The following is a 16,068-nucleotide window of genomic DNA, read 5'->3' on the forward strand; positions in this document are numbered from 1 at the left end:
GAAAATGCTTATTTACCAATGTGGAAATGTGGAAAAATTAAAACATTATTCCGGGGCAAGCATTTTATCACAGTCAGTATCAATACACTATTTATCAAGTGAATTCATTTAGTTACTAATGTAGTCTCTAAAAAATGATTCCATGAAATAGTTTCAATAGCAGTAGTGATAACAAAGACACAAATTTAATAAAGCTTAAATGAAGATAATATTAATCACTCAAAGTTTTAAATAACCTATATTCTTTATAAGCAATATCTCACTTATTTGTCACAAGCACTCAAGGTATTATGATTATACCCAAATCTAGTACAGTCCCCAGATTTAAGGCCTTTATTGCTTAACCTTTTTGCTTACCCAAACTATAATGAGTCCTAATTTTATTTTCAAATTGAAATACAAAAGCCTGATAGTAAAACTTACATTATATTAAATAGTCAAGCTAAATAAAGTATTTCAAATTAGATTTAGAAAACTATTTCCAAATTTCCTGTTGAATCCACACTAAACGGTGGCTATACTTTAACGTTCCAAGAATATAAAGTTAATACTATAAATTCCTCCTATAAAATCATATTTTTATCATTATCAAGGAAATCTTCTATTTTATGGAAATATTTTTACAAAAATCTCTAGAAAAGTGAAACAATTTCCAAGTATTGCATGTCTCAGTGTAGTACAAATACTTTCAAAATAGGTTTTAGTGGCACTCCCTGGTGGCGCAGCAGGTTAAGGCACAGCACTAAGAAGCTAAAGCCACTTCAGCATGAGTTCGATCCCCGCCTGGGAAGTGACCTGGGTGACCCACATGGCCTCCTGGCCCACCCACTGCTCTCCTCAGCAGTGTACATCATCAATTGGCCTGTTCTGCTCCCCACTCTGTCTCTGGTGAGTCCTCTCACCATCCCTGCACCTCTGGCCTGTACCCCAGTTCTGTATGCGTAAATAAATAAATCTTAAAAAAAAATAGGTTTTCGGCCCTCCCTGGTGGCGCAGCAGATTAAAGCACTGCTCTGAGAAGCTAAAGCCACTTCCTCATGAGTTCGATTCCCGCCTACCCTGGAGGTGACCACATGGCGTGGCAGACCTCTCCTGACGCGCCCGCTGCTCCCCTCAGCAGTGTACTTTGTCGATCTGCCTGTTCTGCTCCCCACTCTGTCTCTGGTGAAGCCTCTCACCGCCCCTGAGCCTCTGGCCTGTACCCCAGTTCTGTATGTTAAAAAAAAAAAAAAATAGGTTTTCGTTCTGCTAATCTTTAATATGTTATTTTCAAAATCTAGATAACAATTCTCTTTCCCCCACATCCTCTCTTTTGCTATCTCATACACACACATACACATTAACATATACAGCCAGTATGTTGGCCTACATGATGTATCATTCATTACAAATTCTTATATTATATGCATATGGTTGAAGTAATTTTATTCATATGAGATGATTTCTGTAAGATAACACACTGATTTACTGCTCAGGACATGAGGTATACAATTTAGAACACATTACCAAAAACACAGAATGAGTTCTCTGACAGTTCACATTTAAAATCGGTTCTACTTTTCTGTATTCAATGTGTTTAAAAAAACAAAAGTAACAAATCATTGTCAATAATTCTGGGGTTATCAACATATATCCATAACACAATTAAGTATAGTTGTTACCTGCTGTGTATACTTCTGTATTTCATCCAGAACAAATTCTACTTCTTTTGAGGTTGTTAATGAAGCAAGATTACCACTGAGATTATAGCAATAAAGTTTTGCATTATCATAGCTTTCTCTACTGGAATTGAGTCTAAGACAAGCATCCCCAATATGATTCCATCCTTCTCCACAAAGATGAGCTAGTAAAATAAAAATCTTAGTTTTAGATTACTAAAAATCATGTAGATATTTCAATTACTTCAGAACTCTAGTTGCACGTATGTATTTCTTTTAATAATCTTCAAAAATAAAAAGTTTAAGTATAGCAATATTCTATACTAAACAAATTTTCTCTATAGTTGGGTGGATAATGAGCACAGAAGAGCCTAATATTTTTTTCTTTAATTCTATGGCTGTATAAAATGAATTAAAGTGTTTTCACTGTTTGCTCATTTTTCTGTGTAAATCTAGTATATTGGCATATGTTAACTCAACAAGTAAAATCACTACGATCTCTATGTCCCAAGAGCCAATTTACACAGTACAGAATCTCTTTAATAGAATAATTACCAGAACATAACAAAACCAATTTCAAAGTTATTCCTACAAGTGAAGCTAATTGTCCTCCAAATCTAATTTCCACAGCCCAATTACACTGATATGAGGAGGGTTCTTTGATTTCTCATTGTAACTGTGGGAGAGAAGTCTCCTTCCACTTATGTTTAGGAATGAAGCTATAATCTTTGCTTCATAATGTTTACTTTTACAGTCATTCACATCTTTCTAAAATTTAGAAGTTTAATATTGAATAATAAGACTATATCCACAGCATCCAAAGTTACCCTAAAATAGCTACTGCATAAAACATAGATACATAAATACCTTATGAAGTTATGTCTCTTGTATACTTTTAAACTTTAGAAAAGGTCAGCATTTATGAAATCTGGATATAGAGTGCTTATTGTTTTGTTTTGTTCTCAAGCTTTATTAATGGAAAGGATTTTGCTGGAAAATATGCAAACTCTTCTCTCAAAAACATTACTGTTATTATTCCAACAGTTCATTTGTTGGTTTAACTCTAGAAACCAAGCCTCCACAGAGGAGCTGTTCCTCCTAGGTGGGGAAGCACCCCCTGCAGGCTGAAGTCTGTACCTGGTAACGCCTGGCATTCTTGTTGTCGCTGATCCCACTGGCAATTCAAGTTCAGCGAACAGCTCTTACAGCTGGTGAGCTTGTTACACATCTGCTCGTTCCTCACGTGGCACTTGGTATAGTTTTTCACAGACTAGGAAATGAAAAGATAAAGCATGTTAACTTTTCACCTTTGCACAGCCATGATTCTTGGCATTTACAAATCACCTGGTGAATCTTAAAATAGATTTCCAGTCCCCCATTCAGATCTACTAAATCAGAGAATCTCGTTTATTCATTCATTTACACTATAGTTCTTGGTATTGTAGTGTGTGATTATGGGGGGTGGGGAGGAATACACAAATTACAAAATTTTAAACAAAGGCCAGCTAGTGAAAACCTATTAAATCTGAGAACAGGCTTTCATTTCAACAAATAAAGCCAATCTGCAAAGTAATTCCTCTTAATGATTATATGAAAGTATTCTAGTCATCATAACTATTATGCTAACTCCCTAGAAATGAAGTTGAAGTGATAAGTAGTATAAATTTAAGAGATGCTTAACCAAAATCCAATACAATTTAGAAGGATAATTTTTTCTCAATAACTCAGACTAATTTCTCTTCCAATAGCACCAAATAATAGTTCTGCTTAATTTATGTTTATCCTGTATAGATTTGCCCCATTTCCATTATCAAGGCAGCAAACAATTAGTGAAAGCTGCATTTCACTCAGTCCTACTGCACAAAGTTATCATATTCAACCTATTCAGCACTGAGACACTAAAGATAAAAGATAAAAATAAACAACAGGCAATATAGGGGCTTAGGTGGCGCCCTTACCACCACTTTCTTTAAATTACACCGATCAAATATTTATTTATAATAACTTACTTATAAATTAATATTACATTTCTACATAAAACATACTGTAGTCATCTTCATTCCAAAGTAATATCTTTAAAACAAGTTACATACAATTTAAATAACAGGAAAGAGTACAGATGTTAATGTTCACTTTAATTCATGACAACATATCAGATTTTTCTAAAACTCACATTACTGTGTGACTTTTATTCAACTACCACATTTCTGTTAGAAATATATAAACTTGATTATAATTCTGGTGCTGCACAAAAGTGTATGTCACTATTTAAAAGTTTTAAAGATCAGTATATAAAAATTCAAGATTTTATTACTTTGACTCACAACTTTCTATTTTCAGATGGCATAGAAATCTAATATTATTCCATTGGACCCTTATAGTAAGGCCCCAAACATTCACTTGAATCATCTGATAAAAGATATATTAAATTGACTAGAGAATGGCTAAAAAAAAAAAAACTGCTAAAATAAGAGAAGGAATAGCAGCTTAATGGTCTCTAGAATAACAATGATGGCATAAGAATCAACATCCAATAACCTTACTGCTCTCAGGGAGAACAGTGTAGTCACTTAATGGTACTGAACCAGTACAACAGATGAAATTACATTTTGGGCACACAGAAGGGCAATTCAATCAATGATGTAAGAAAACTGATTGTTACTCTGAAACACGGCTGGCATTTTTTTACCTAATTAACCAAATGCACATTAGTAAACACACCATGAAAAGTGAGCATTATGCAACTGATCTGATTTAGTTATAAATTTCAGATAAAAATCTATGAACAATAAACAGGTTATTTCAGCTTTTAGAGCACAAAATTTGACTAGATAAAGAAAGAGGTTATCAGTGGACATCAATTTCACTAAAAATCTCTGTACCCATTAGCATTTGGTTTAGCTTAATCGCCAGACATTCTAACAAATTTGGCTAACACACACATCACACCAAAGCCTAAATCATAAGCGAGTACCATCTGCTTGCTAATACAATCTCATCCAGTACTCTCCTTGTTAACACATCATCATTGAAAATAAAATTTAAAGGAACAGGTCTCAATATGAAATGAATATTTGCTAGCAATCATTATAATTATCTAAACATACATTAACACAAATTGACCCAACAACTTTTTTTTTAAATGTGTTTGTGATTTTTTTTTAAAACATTGAAGTAATATTGGCTTATAACATAGTGTAAGTTTCAGGTACACTATATACATAGACACGCACACATATTTCTATATATAAGTATAAATATGAGATTGAAGATCACCACCAAAAGCTTAGTTTCCACCCACTGCCATCTAATTGATGTCCTTTAGCCATTTTACCCATCTCCTTCTCCTCTAGTAACCATCATTTTGTTGTTAGCATCTAAGGGTTTATTTTCATTTTGTCTGGTTTCTTTTTGTCTTGATCATCAACATACAAGTGAAATCTTAGAGCATTTGTCTTTGTCCCACTGACTTAAGACTCATTTCACTTAGCATAATCCCCTCAATATCCATTATATTCATATTGGCCCAAATGGCAGGAGTTCATCATTTTTTATGCACTCATTCATCACTCATCCCTCATTGACTGATCCATCAATACACACTCAGGTTGCTCCAGAGCTTAGCTATCATCATATTCAATAGTGGAAATTGAAAGCTCCTGCTGCTAAGTTCAAGATCAAGACAAGGATGCCCACTCTCACCACTGCTATTCAACATGGTGTTAGAAGTACTAGCTAGAGCAATGAAGCAAGAAATAGAATAAAAGATATCCAAATTGGAAAGAAATAAGTAAAAGCATTACTATTTGAAGGTGACATGATATTATATACACAAAAAATCTTAACGATTTTATTACTGATTACTTACAAAAAAAGTAACTGCAATAAAGTTGCAGGCTACAAAGTCAATATAAAAAGTTATTATTTTATACACAAACAACAAGCTATTGGAAAGAGAATTAATAAAACAATACCATACATTACAGGGCCAAAATGAATAAAATATCCAGGAATAAAATTAACGAAGGTGGTAGAAACCTATAGACTGAAAACTATGGATACACACTTTTGAAAGTATACTATAGATACTTTTGAAAATAACTGAAGAAAAAAAGACTAGGAAAAAAAATAAATGGAAGAAGAAAATGAAGACAAAGAAGTAAAAAAAAAAAAACCTGCTTGTTCATGGATCAGAAGAATTAGCAATCCATGTTTATGGATTGGAAGAATTAGCATTGTTAAAACAGCCATTTTATCTAAAGCAAATTCAGTGTAACCCCAATTAAATTTTTTATGTCACCACAAAAGACCTCAAATAGTCAGAACATTCTTAAGTAAAAAGGCATCACACTCCCTGACTTCAAATAATACTACAAAGTTATAGTAGTTACAGTAATCTAAACATTATCTTATTAGAATTAATTTTTGCTGCTCTGAATGAATTGTCATCTACCACAAGTATGAATTTTACCATTTTCTCAACAGTCTATGCAGAGTAAGTTACCCAACCTCATTACCAATGACATGTGAGCCAGGTAATTTGTCTGTCTGTGTGTGGAGGGGAGAGATGCTTATTGATTCTAGATTGTCTAACAGCCTCCCAGACCTCTACTGACAACCAAAAAAAAAAACTCTACACACATCACCAAACATACTTGGGACATAAAACTGACTACAATGAGAACCACTGACCTAAAGACAGACATAAAAGGAAAACCAGCACTGGCAACGCTCAGGTTGAACATGTGCAAACTGAATGAGCACTCTCTAGACCTCCGTCTGCTGATGTGTGTCAGGTAAGAAGTCAATGAAGATGACATCAGCACTTACGTCCAAAATCCTACTTCTCTCAGTAAAGAAGACAATGTGCATAGTTACGGTCCTTTTTAAAATCAGTTTTGAAAGAATTTTTCCAGCCCATCCATGAAAGGAGATAAAAGTTACTGGCTCCAAAATGGAATGGGGACTAACATATCTGAACAACAAACTGCAGACTGAATTTACAACATGTTAAGACGTGAGTGGATCCCCACATGTTTTCTCAATGTCTTGATTTATAAAGTACTGTTAATGGTAAGCTAGTGAGCAGCAGCGTCAACAGCGTAGCCGCTAACCCATAAATACTAACCATACTGCAGTTACTGTTTGCTGAAATGCATTTCTTGTCATCACACCACTGGCACCCATTGGTATTAGCGGTGCAGCTGGCACAATCCGCGTATCTGTAACACCTGTCGTCAGAAGCAGCTGAAATCCAAAGGGGAGGTAAAGGCATCAGCATAAAGAAAATGTCACATTTCTCAAGTCCTACTTTTTAACATGTTTAAGAATCACTGAGACATTTTGAAGCCCAAATATGACCGCCCATACCAACACAGGTCTTCAGTACTGAGTTGACTTCGTAGCTTATGTTTACAAGATCTTAGCTACCTGCCACCCTCACCTGAATTATCAATTCAGCCGGGCTCCTACAGCTATTTAAAACTTACACACGAGGGGTGGAGAGTTAGATATTTTACTGAACAAAATGTATTATTATACATCTAAAAGAAAACATTATGATAAAAACTCAGTTTATCATTCCTTGTAAAAAAATAAAAGAGACATCTGAGTTTTTGGAGTATCAAAACTTACACATACATTTTTAATGTATACATCAAAATGAGTTGTTCAAACATTTTTATACACCAACAATGTATAAAACCTCCACTATTTAAATAAAATGGAACAATTTTTCTCCAAATCATTAATTCATGAATATTTACTAGTATTTTTCATACATTTGATTTATTTATTCAATATTTTACAAGAAATATGAAAGTAGAACATGTCATAAAAATTCTAAAAAGTTTTATAACTTTATGGTCTGGTTTGCAATTATTCAGGAAGACAAAAACCAGTAAATGTGGAATAAATTAGTACATTTTATTTCCTTGAAGCATATAGTATTTCTTAGAAAGGATACATTTGAAATTTTTTATTTATATAGCAAAATAATTCATATATAAGCAATATTACATATAAAATATTGATGCACATTACAGACAAAATTCTAAAAAGGAAAACCAAAAATAGCTAATAAAGATATTAAATTATTAATTACTGCTAAATTCAAACATTAGAATCTCTAATGAGGTTATGAATTTTTAATTTCTAAAAGCTAAAATAGTACTTATAAGCAGAATGCATCCGTATTTCTAACCAAATAGAGATGCTTTGAAAAAAGCGTAAAAAAAATAAAAACTTCACCTGTTTTAGGAGGACACTTTGCTCTAAGAATGTTATTAGTATTCCCAGATTCCCAAGATTCACAGTGATTTTTATTCCAAATGCATTTTATCCCTGGACCAGCATTCTTACAAAGTTCCTCATCTCTGAAAGCTTTACAATTTGGAGGTTTGTATACAAGGATATCATTAAGAAGTACGCTAGAAAATCCTCCAAATATATACATGGACCTATTAAAAACAAAAATTGCAAAGAAACAATATTAACAAAATTCTCTGTCCAGTGTATTGATTTAAAATATATATATATATATATATATATATATATATATATATGTATACATTTTACATACCTAAAAAGGAGAAGAAACAAGAATTACAACATTTCTTGATCAGGAAATAAGTACCATTTTATCAATGTAGGAAATATATATCAGCTACATAAATGGATAAAAAGATACACTTCCTAACTGCCATCAAAAGTTGTAATTAAATTAAAATTAGATATAGAGTTCATAGAGTGTTTTACTATCTTCTTATAAAATAAAATTGTAGAGTAAAATAATGAGAAAAATTTTAAATTTCAATTTGGAAAGACAAGTCCATTATTGAACTAGTACTAAATTAATACTACCAACACCAAAGAAATATTAAAACAGCACACATTTTATTTCTAAAGTTATATAAGTATAATAAATAGAAAAGTTCTGAAAGTGCTTATATCTCTATTTTTAAATACAAATATAAAAATCAATTTTTCCACAAAGAATTCTAAATGTTTTGTTTCCACTGAATTTCATTTATTACTATATTGAAAAATAAATGATATCTGTTTTACACAGTTCCATTAATTGTAACTGTTTTCAGTATCATACTGGAGAAGTTTTGTGTAGCTGGAATGGGATCATAGTAAAATAATCAGAACATAATTACAAATTATAAGTTCTAAGGTTTTGAATGTACCATCATATTGTTTACTGCCATTAAGCTCAAATTACCAAATTTTTGCTATAGAAATAGTAACATAAAAGAGGAAAATATTTAATGATAATCCAGTCCAAATTCCCAATTGGATGCAAGGATTTTAAAGTTCAAAATTAAGACAGACTGCAATAATCAGGCATTTAGCGATAACACACTAAAATGAAATTTGATTTCTTTCACTTCCCTTGCTCTCCTGGACAGAGAGCTCAACTTTCTATAATTTGTTTTCAATTTTTACTAAAATCATTCATTATCTGATCTCTGCAAAAACAAAAGAATGTCAAATTTTAAAAGCACCTTTCCTTTGACCACTGACCTCCCCATTGAATGCATTCTAAAAGAATTAATAAAGGACATGGTTAGCAATCAAGTATACTGCAAGGCAGATGAGGCCTGCAGAAATCCAAAGCCATTAAGGAGAAATGATAATTTTACAAGAGAATAGCAAAACATGTGAACAGTATTTCTTTTACCCATTAATGACAACTGCAGAGTGTCCAAATCTGTTGACATCTCTATGAAGATTGGGCTTTGGTAATATTTTCCATTCATCACAAGCTAGAAAACAGGAAACAAACAAAAAAAATTAAGACATATTATATAAATAAAATCATTGGGCAAATCAAAGACACAATATTTAAAATTAGAATGTCTTTCTGGCCCTCCCTGGTGGCCCAGCGGGTTAGAGCACAGCACATGAGCCACTTCCGCATGAGTTCGATTCCTGCCTGCCCTGTAGAAGATCCACGTGGCTGGCAGACCTCTCCTGCCCAGCCCGCTGCTCCCCTCAGCAGTGTACTTCGTCAATCTGCCTGTTCTGCTCCCCTCTCTGTCTCTGGTGAATCCTCTCACCCTCCGCATCTCTGGCCTGTACCCCAGTTCTGTACGAATAAATAAATAAATCTTTAAAAAAAATTAGAATGTCTTTCACTCATTTTTTATGAATTGCAATTTAGTATCATTATTTGACTAGTTTTATTCCCTAGGTAAAAATAACTTCTACTTATATTCCCCAGAGATAATTTTAAGTGTATGAGAATAAGGGAAATGAAAGAAATTAGGCATACTTTATATCACAAAATAATTTCAATGATGTATCATTATTAAATAAGCCAAGATTCACATAGTAATATACATGAATGTCAATGTGGGGGAAAAGTGCTAGAAAGTTAAATCACTATATCAAATTTTATATGTATACATACAAAATAGAATAGAATCTATAATATTCAGGGAAAGAATGCCTAAAAACAGAGTAACAAAATAAAATACTCAAGTCACTCTAGTAATTTGGTAATTCAAAAGAACAGTTCGGTTTTATGTAATTATTATAGTTGTAAAAAGCAAAAAAAAATCTAAATAAGTCTTATACTATATAAAGAGAATGAAAAGAAAATGTTAAAAAAAATTGTTATCATTTCAATAGAACCTCAAAGTTGACACATATTACTTTGAGATGTCAACTAATTCAGTTTTCAGTAACTGGGAAGATTCTCTTAACAGTTCTAGGTTTTTATCTTCCCACATCTGAAAGCAAACTGTGATATTTAATAAAAGCACATACAAGTAACAAATTCCCAAAAATAAATTTAATTTTCCCATCAGGAAACTTAGAAGTCCTTTCGAACATAAAATACAACTGGCTACAAAAATTGTAAAGAATTACTTGTTCTACTTAAGTAGGTATGTCTATATGTAATAAAACAGTATATTGGTTAAATTAAATATCATTGCTAGTGAAAAACCAAAGGAGTAATAAAAATACATCTTGAGTTGTATTTCCAAAGTATGTATTCCAAGGCACACAAATTCCCCCACAAAAAGTTATCCCTGCTTGTGTAATCTGTCTATCTTTACTTCACAAAGAACATTTGCCTATTGAATACTCTCAAAAGAATAACTCGTAGAAGGTATAGAAGACTAATTTTTCTTAGCCCAGTGCTACCCTCTCCACAGATGCACTTTTCACGGAACACCTCCTCATGTGTCCAAAAGCCACGCTGTGAAGATCACCTTTGGGGAAATTCTATTTCAGAGGCTTATCTATACGTGAGATAAATAGCCAGCCAGTTTTACATCTTAGCTCACGTAAGCAAGGTGCAAAACATGGGTGTAGTAACATAAAATTTACAAAATGCTTTCATCGACATGATATAGAATGGTCATTATAAGAATTCAGTAAAGTTGACTGAGAAGATATGTTAGAAATGAAGACGTGGGCCCTCCCTGCTGGCGCAAGGGGTTGAAGCACAGCACCGTGAAGCTGTCTGCAGTACTGCGGCATGGGTTAGATTCCCACCAGGGAGGTGACCCACACGGCACAGCAGACCTCTCCTGTCTCACCCACTGCTTCCCTCAGCAGTGTTTTTCAGTCAGTCTGCCTATTCTGCTCCCCACTCTGCCTCTGGTGAAGCCTCTCACCCCTGCACCTCTGGCCTGTACTACAGTTCTTGTATGCAAAAATAAATAAATTTTTTTTAAAAACGAATACCTGAATGTAGAAGTTAAGCAATTTTCTTAAGGCCCATTTGTTTTCTTTTAAGTCATGAATATTTGGTCATATGAAAGTGTACTGATACAGCTCTGAAAGATTACTCACACTTGGAGAAAAGAGTTAACATGCAAAGGGCACAGACTGTGAAAAAGAGCGAGCTGAAATGTGAGGGAACGCTACTAAGTCACTGACAAGAGTTCAGTGGCTCTATCTAATCCCAATACACTCACTCACTCAACATACACACAAACCCACATAACTGTTCATTTATAAACTGTGTGTTGATGGTCAAATTCCAACAACAAATTGAGAAACTTGAATGTGCTTCAAAGAAAGGAATTGGAAGAGAGGTGAACTTTCAGAAAGCAGTATCCATAAATCAATTAATTTTATTTATATGTATATGTGTGTGTGTATGTGTATATATATAATATATGTGTGTGTATGTATATATATGTGTGTGTATGTGTGTGTGTGTATGTATATATATATATAAAGTTGGATGTGATAATCCAGGCAATTTCATCATCCTGAGAAGTAACAACAAAATACAAATCTGCCTCCCAACCAATGCTACACTTATATCATGAGGGAAAAATAAACTTTTAGTAGTGTTATTCCTCTATAGAAAGCCCTGAAATGCCTATTCATTAGACGGCTCTGAAGTACGGTCTGAAAATTCACTTCAATGTTAGGGTATTTTTCAACTCATGAAAGTCTCTCACAAGCAAATGTTGAAACTTCAGCCAGACCACTGACATTTTAGAGATGCTAGAAACAAAACTACCTGAGTCAAATGCTAAACAATTATCTTTTATGACAATACACACTTTCCATGGCCAAATAGTTTCAAAGTCCCTAAGTGTAACCTGAGATCAGCTCAGAGAAGCTCATTTTCCCACCATACCTCCACCCTAGCCATCTATTTTAAGGCTATGTTTACTAGAGAGATCATTTGCAACTTAAGGCATGATGGAGGCATTCTGAAAGCAATTAATAGAGTAACAAAAACAAAACAATGAAGTTGTCAGATTCTAATGTCTAACTTCAAGCTTGATTTACAACCTAAAACACTAACTAATCCGCCATTCTGTATACTACACGCACCAGTTCTAGCTCTATTTTTTGCAGCACCTGAGTCACTTTTAAAGATTCACAGACCCAATGTCAAACCTAAGAGAATCCTATTAACAGGTCTGGATTTTGCCCCTACAACCTTCAAAGAAGATGAAAGGGTACAGCTGTGTATCATCACATGCATCTACATCTATCGAGAAATGACAAGAGCTGTCAAGCAAGTCTATATACTTCAAGGCTAATGATTTTAGACATATAAAGTTCACTGTTGCAGTAAGGACATAACAGTACACTTTAGAACAATAAAAATTAGCACTGACAAAAATATTTCTATGTAGTTAAACATCATGTAACGCAAAGAAATTGGCTAAGTCTTCATGTGCATTTCAGTTCAACATGCCATCCAAGTGTTCATGTACCACACTTAAGAGAAAAATTAGCAACATGACCATTTTTTCCAACACATCTTTCTCTAGTTGGTTCCTTATTCAATGGCTGTATTTCATTTGCACAAAAAATAAGTCAATAAACAAAACAATTATTTTGTCAGACATTTTCAGAAATGTGAAAAATATTTTCCCCGGAAAAATATCTCAACACTTAATGCTGCAAACTTAGAGGGCAAGGGGAGCTTTGTTGGGAACTATATAAAAATATTCAAATGAATTAAAACAAAACATTTTTATTCTATGTTGAATTGTTTAGTTACTTCATATTTTTGTTGTCAAAAAAAAATATGGTTAAAATATAAAACTATAAGTATGCTATTCCTCTCCAACCTGAGCACTTTGCCTGAAAAAAAATGAGGCTGACATTTGCTTCTATTTTCCACAGAATTAACATTAGTTACTAAACATAAGGTACTAAGCATTAAGTCCCTTAAATAAGACTATATGATGGACCCAAAACTACAGCATAGTATAGGCAAGTGGGAAGGCTCACACAAGCATGTAGGAGGTACATCTGTGACGTGCCACACTGGGTAGTTTCAGGCAAGTTCCTTTGACTCTTATTTGCTTAACCTTCTGAAAATTAGTTTATTAACATCTTGTTTTGAGTTTACAGATATTTTCCATAAAGTCCTTTGCATAATGCCTAGCTCTTTTATGACATTTAACAGTAATTACAGATAATAATAAATCTGAAATGACTCTCTGGGAAACTAACAGATAAATCTAAAATGTGAAAACCACGAATAGCATGGAAGAAATAAAAATAAATCCAAATATGTAAGTTACAAAGTGTACAATACTAATTTTTTCATCAAAATACAAGCGTTGAATGGAACTCTTTGAAGAATCTTTGCAAAAGTTCAAAGTATCACTTCATGGACTTTTAACAAAAGCAACAGAATCCTACAGTTTTCCTAGAATTTGTATTCCCTAGAGAAAAACAAAACTTTTTTCCTACCTACAGAGAAATGAGTTTACAGTCTTAACCATAGCCAAAATATTATGTTGACAACACTAACCATGTAAGGGCAGATGATAAGCCAGCCCAGATTTGGTAACTCAGTTACCCACTTTTTTAAAGCACTCAAGCACTAATCTATAACCCTGCCATCATGAACCATCACTTCAAGTTTTTATTTAAAAAAAATATATATATAAATAAAATATAAAATATAAATATTTATTCACCAAGGACCCAAAAATCCTAGACAGTAGATCCATTTTAATGATTAATCACAGATGGGCACACATAGTTAAAAAGCATGCTTAACTTTTTTACTAGGAATTTCCTTGCAGACCAACTTACAATAAAGATAAAAGTGCTTAATAGCTATTAATTTTCTTTATATGCTGTGACTTGAAATAATTTTCAAAATTAGATTATATGGCCTTTATGATGTTTAAAAGCAAAAGTACATATCTTACATCTATTAAGTGGGTTACACTTTGGCCTGTTTTATTTTTATTCAGCAAAATGTTTCTTAATAAAATTGGTATATTACTTTAACCATCAAAAAAAATGTGCTCTTGTGTATTGCTAAATAGATTTCAAATACTACCTAGGCTTTACTTACAAATGATAAAGAAAAAAGTGTTTTCACTACAATAGTCTACTGGGTAACTAAATTTAGTACTTCAATAAGTAAATTTAATATTCAGAAGTTCACATACTACAGCTAGCCTAATGAAAATATTTCTGGTTGCCTGGAAGAGTCATTATTTCATTATTTTCGTGCCTAGATTTGTTCCATGTTTCCATTTTGTCCAAAAATCTCATTTACTTCTTTCTATATTCCTTTCTCTTAATTTCAACTACCTATACTAAGCAAATATATCTAATTGAATTTAAATGCATCTTTACTCATTCCCATTTAATACAAAAAGTTTGCATTCCTACTACTCGCAATATATATAATTTAATAGTATTCCATATCCATTATCAAAACCAATTAGAGTCACACACAGTAGGCTGGTAATAGTGCTCACATAGGGATAGAACATGCAAAGGCCTTCAAAAAGGATTTTCAAACCTAGATTTCCTGCTTCTCCTGTCTCTATCACAAACTCACTCCAGAGCATCTTTTCTCCTGGGCCTAAATTAGTGCTATGTTGAGATTTGAGGGATCCATTCATAATCTGCCACTGACTTTACCCCTTCCATGACATACATATGCTGTCAAATAATGTATTTGCATATCTCTACATGAAAACCTCTGTTATCTTCTACTTGGCACAATCCTAACAAATACATACCTATATCATATGCCAGGAAATCGGCAGAAAAACATTTTGCACCGTTACTCAAGGAAGTGTCATTATGGGTATTTCCTCCAAAAATAAGCATAGCTCCATTGATAAGAACAGCTGAGTGAAGGTATCTGGCAAACCCACTTTCTTTCAAAATAGTCCTACAGAATAAAATTTAAAAATGTATTACAAAGGATAAAAAGATCTTCCTGATTTTACATAAATATATACCATATAACAGATCTAATTTGCATGTAGAATTTTACCTAATTTTGTAAAAATAAAATGCTATATTTTTTTTAAATGCTATATTTTAACAACTCACAAATGACCACTAAACTTCAATATTTAAAAAATATATATTTTGAGATTCACAGTACTTAAAATTCTTTGAGGAATATATTACTAAACAAAATTGTTAATGATCCGATAATAACTTCTATTTTATTTTTCATTTACAAAAGTAGGAAACAAGTCTCTTTGAAAGCATAATGCCCAAAAATTTTTAAAAATGCAGATTGTTTTTGAGATACATCCATATTGCATATGAATGAAAATCACAATGCATCCTTGAGAAACATTAAAATTAATATATTCTTTAATTAAACTACAATTGTGAAAGAATATAAATACATAATCATAATTGTACCTCATCTCAATGAAATAATATATATTGAAAGTGCATGACAATATGAATAAATACCTTATAAATAATGTAAATAGATGCCCAGCACAAAGAATCAGAATGTAAACGTAGTATAGGTATATCATTAGCAGGATAAATATAGTATCTTTAAAAAAACATGGATTATAAATGAGATGGGAAAAGTCACAAAATGATGTAAAAATAAACTATTATATTATTTAAATATAAACATGATTATAATACCAATTAAAGCATAAAATATATATAGCTGACTTCCAGAATG

The 16,068-nt window shown here is 32.6% G+C and overlaps 1 protein-coding gene across 1 annotated transcript in view; it reads right to left on the reverse strand.

The window, feature by feature from the left end:
* ATRNL1 (attractin-like 1) overlaps window positions 1-16,068 on the reverse strand; it is a 426,906-nt gene that overhangs the window by 357,484 nt on the left and 53,354 nt on the right. The window contains exons 10-15 of the mRNA XM_004680415.2: window positions 15,146-15,300; window positions 9,343-9,427; window positions 7,908-8,116; window positions 6,787-6,905; window positions 2,796-2,928; window positions 1,662-1,843 (exon numbers count right to left, since the gene is read on the reverse strand). Coding sequence (XP_004680472.1) covers window positions 1,662-1,843; window positions 2,796-2,928; window positions 6,787-6,905; window positions 7,908-8,116; window positions 9,343-9,427; window positions 15,146-15,300 — 883 coding nt within the window. The remainder of the gene's footprint in view (window positions 1-1,661; window positions 1,844-2,795; window positions 2,929-6,786; window positions 6,906-7,907; window positions 8,117-9,342; window positions 9,428-15,145; window positions 15,301-16,068) is intronic.

The sequence above is a fragment of the Condylura cristata genome, unplaced genomic scaffold (genome assembly GCF_000260355.1).
Source record: "Condylura cristata isolate star-nosed mole 26May11 unplaced genomic scaffold, ConCri1.0 scaffold00011, whole genome shotgun sequence".
Classification (NCBI taxonomy): domain Eukaryota; kingdom Metazoa; phylum Chordata; class Mammalia; order Eulipotyphla; family Talpidae; genus Condylura; species Condylura cristata.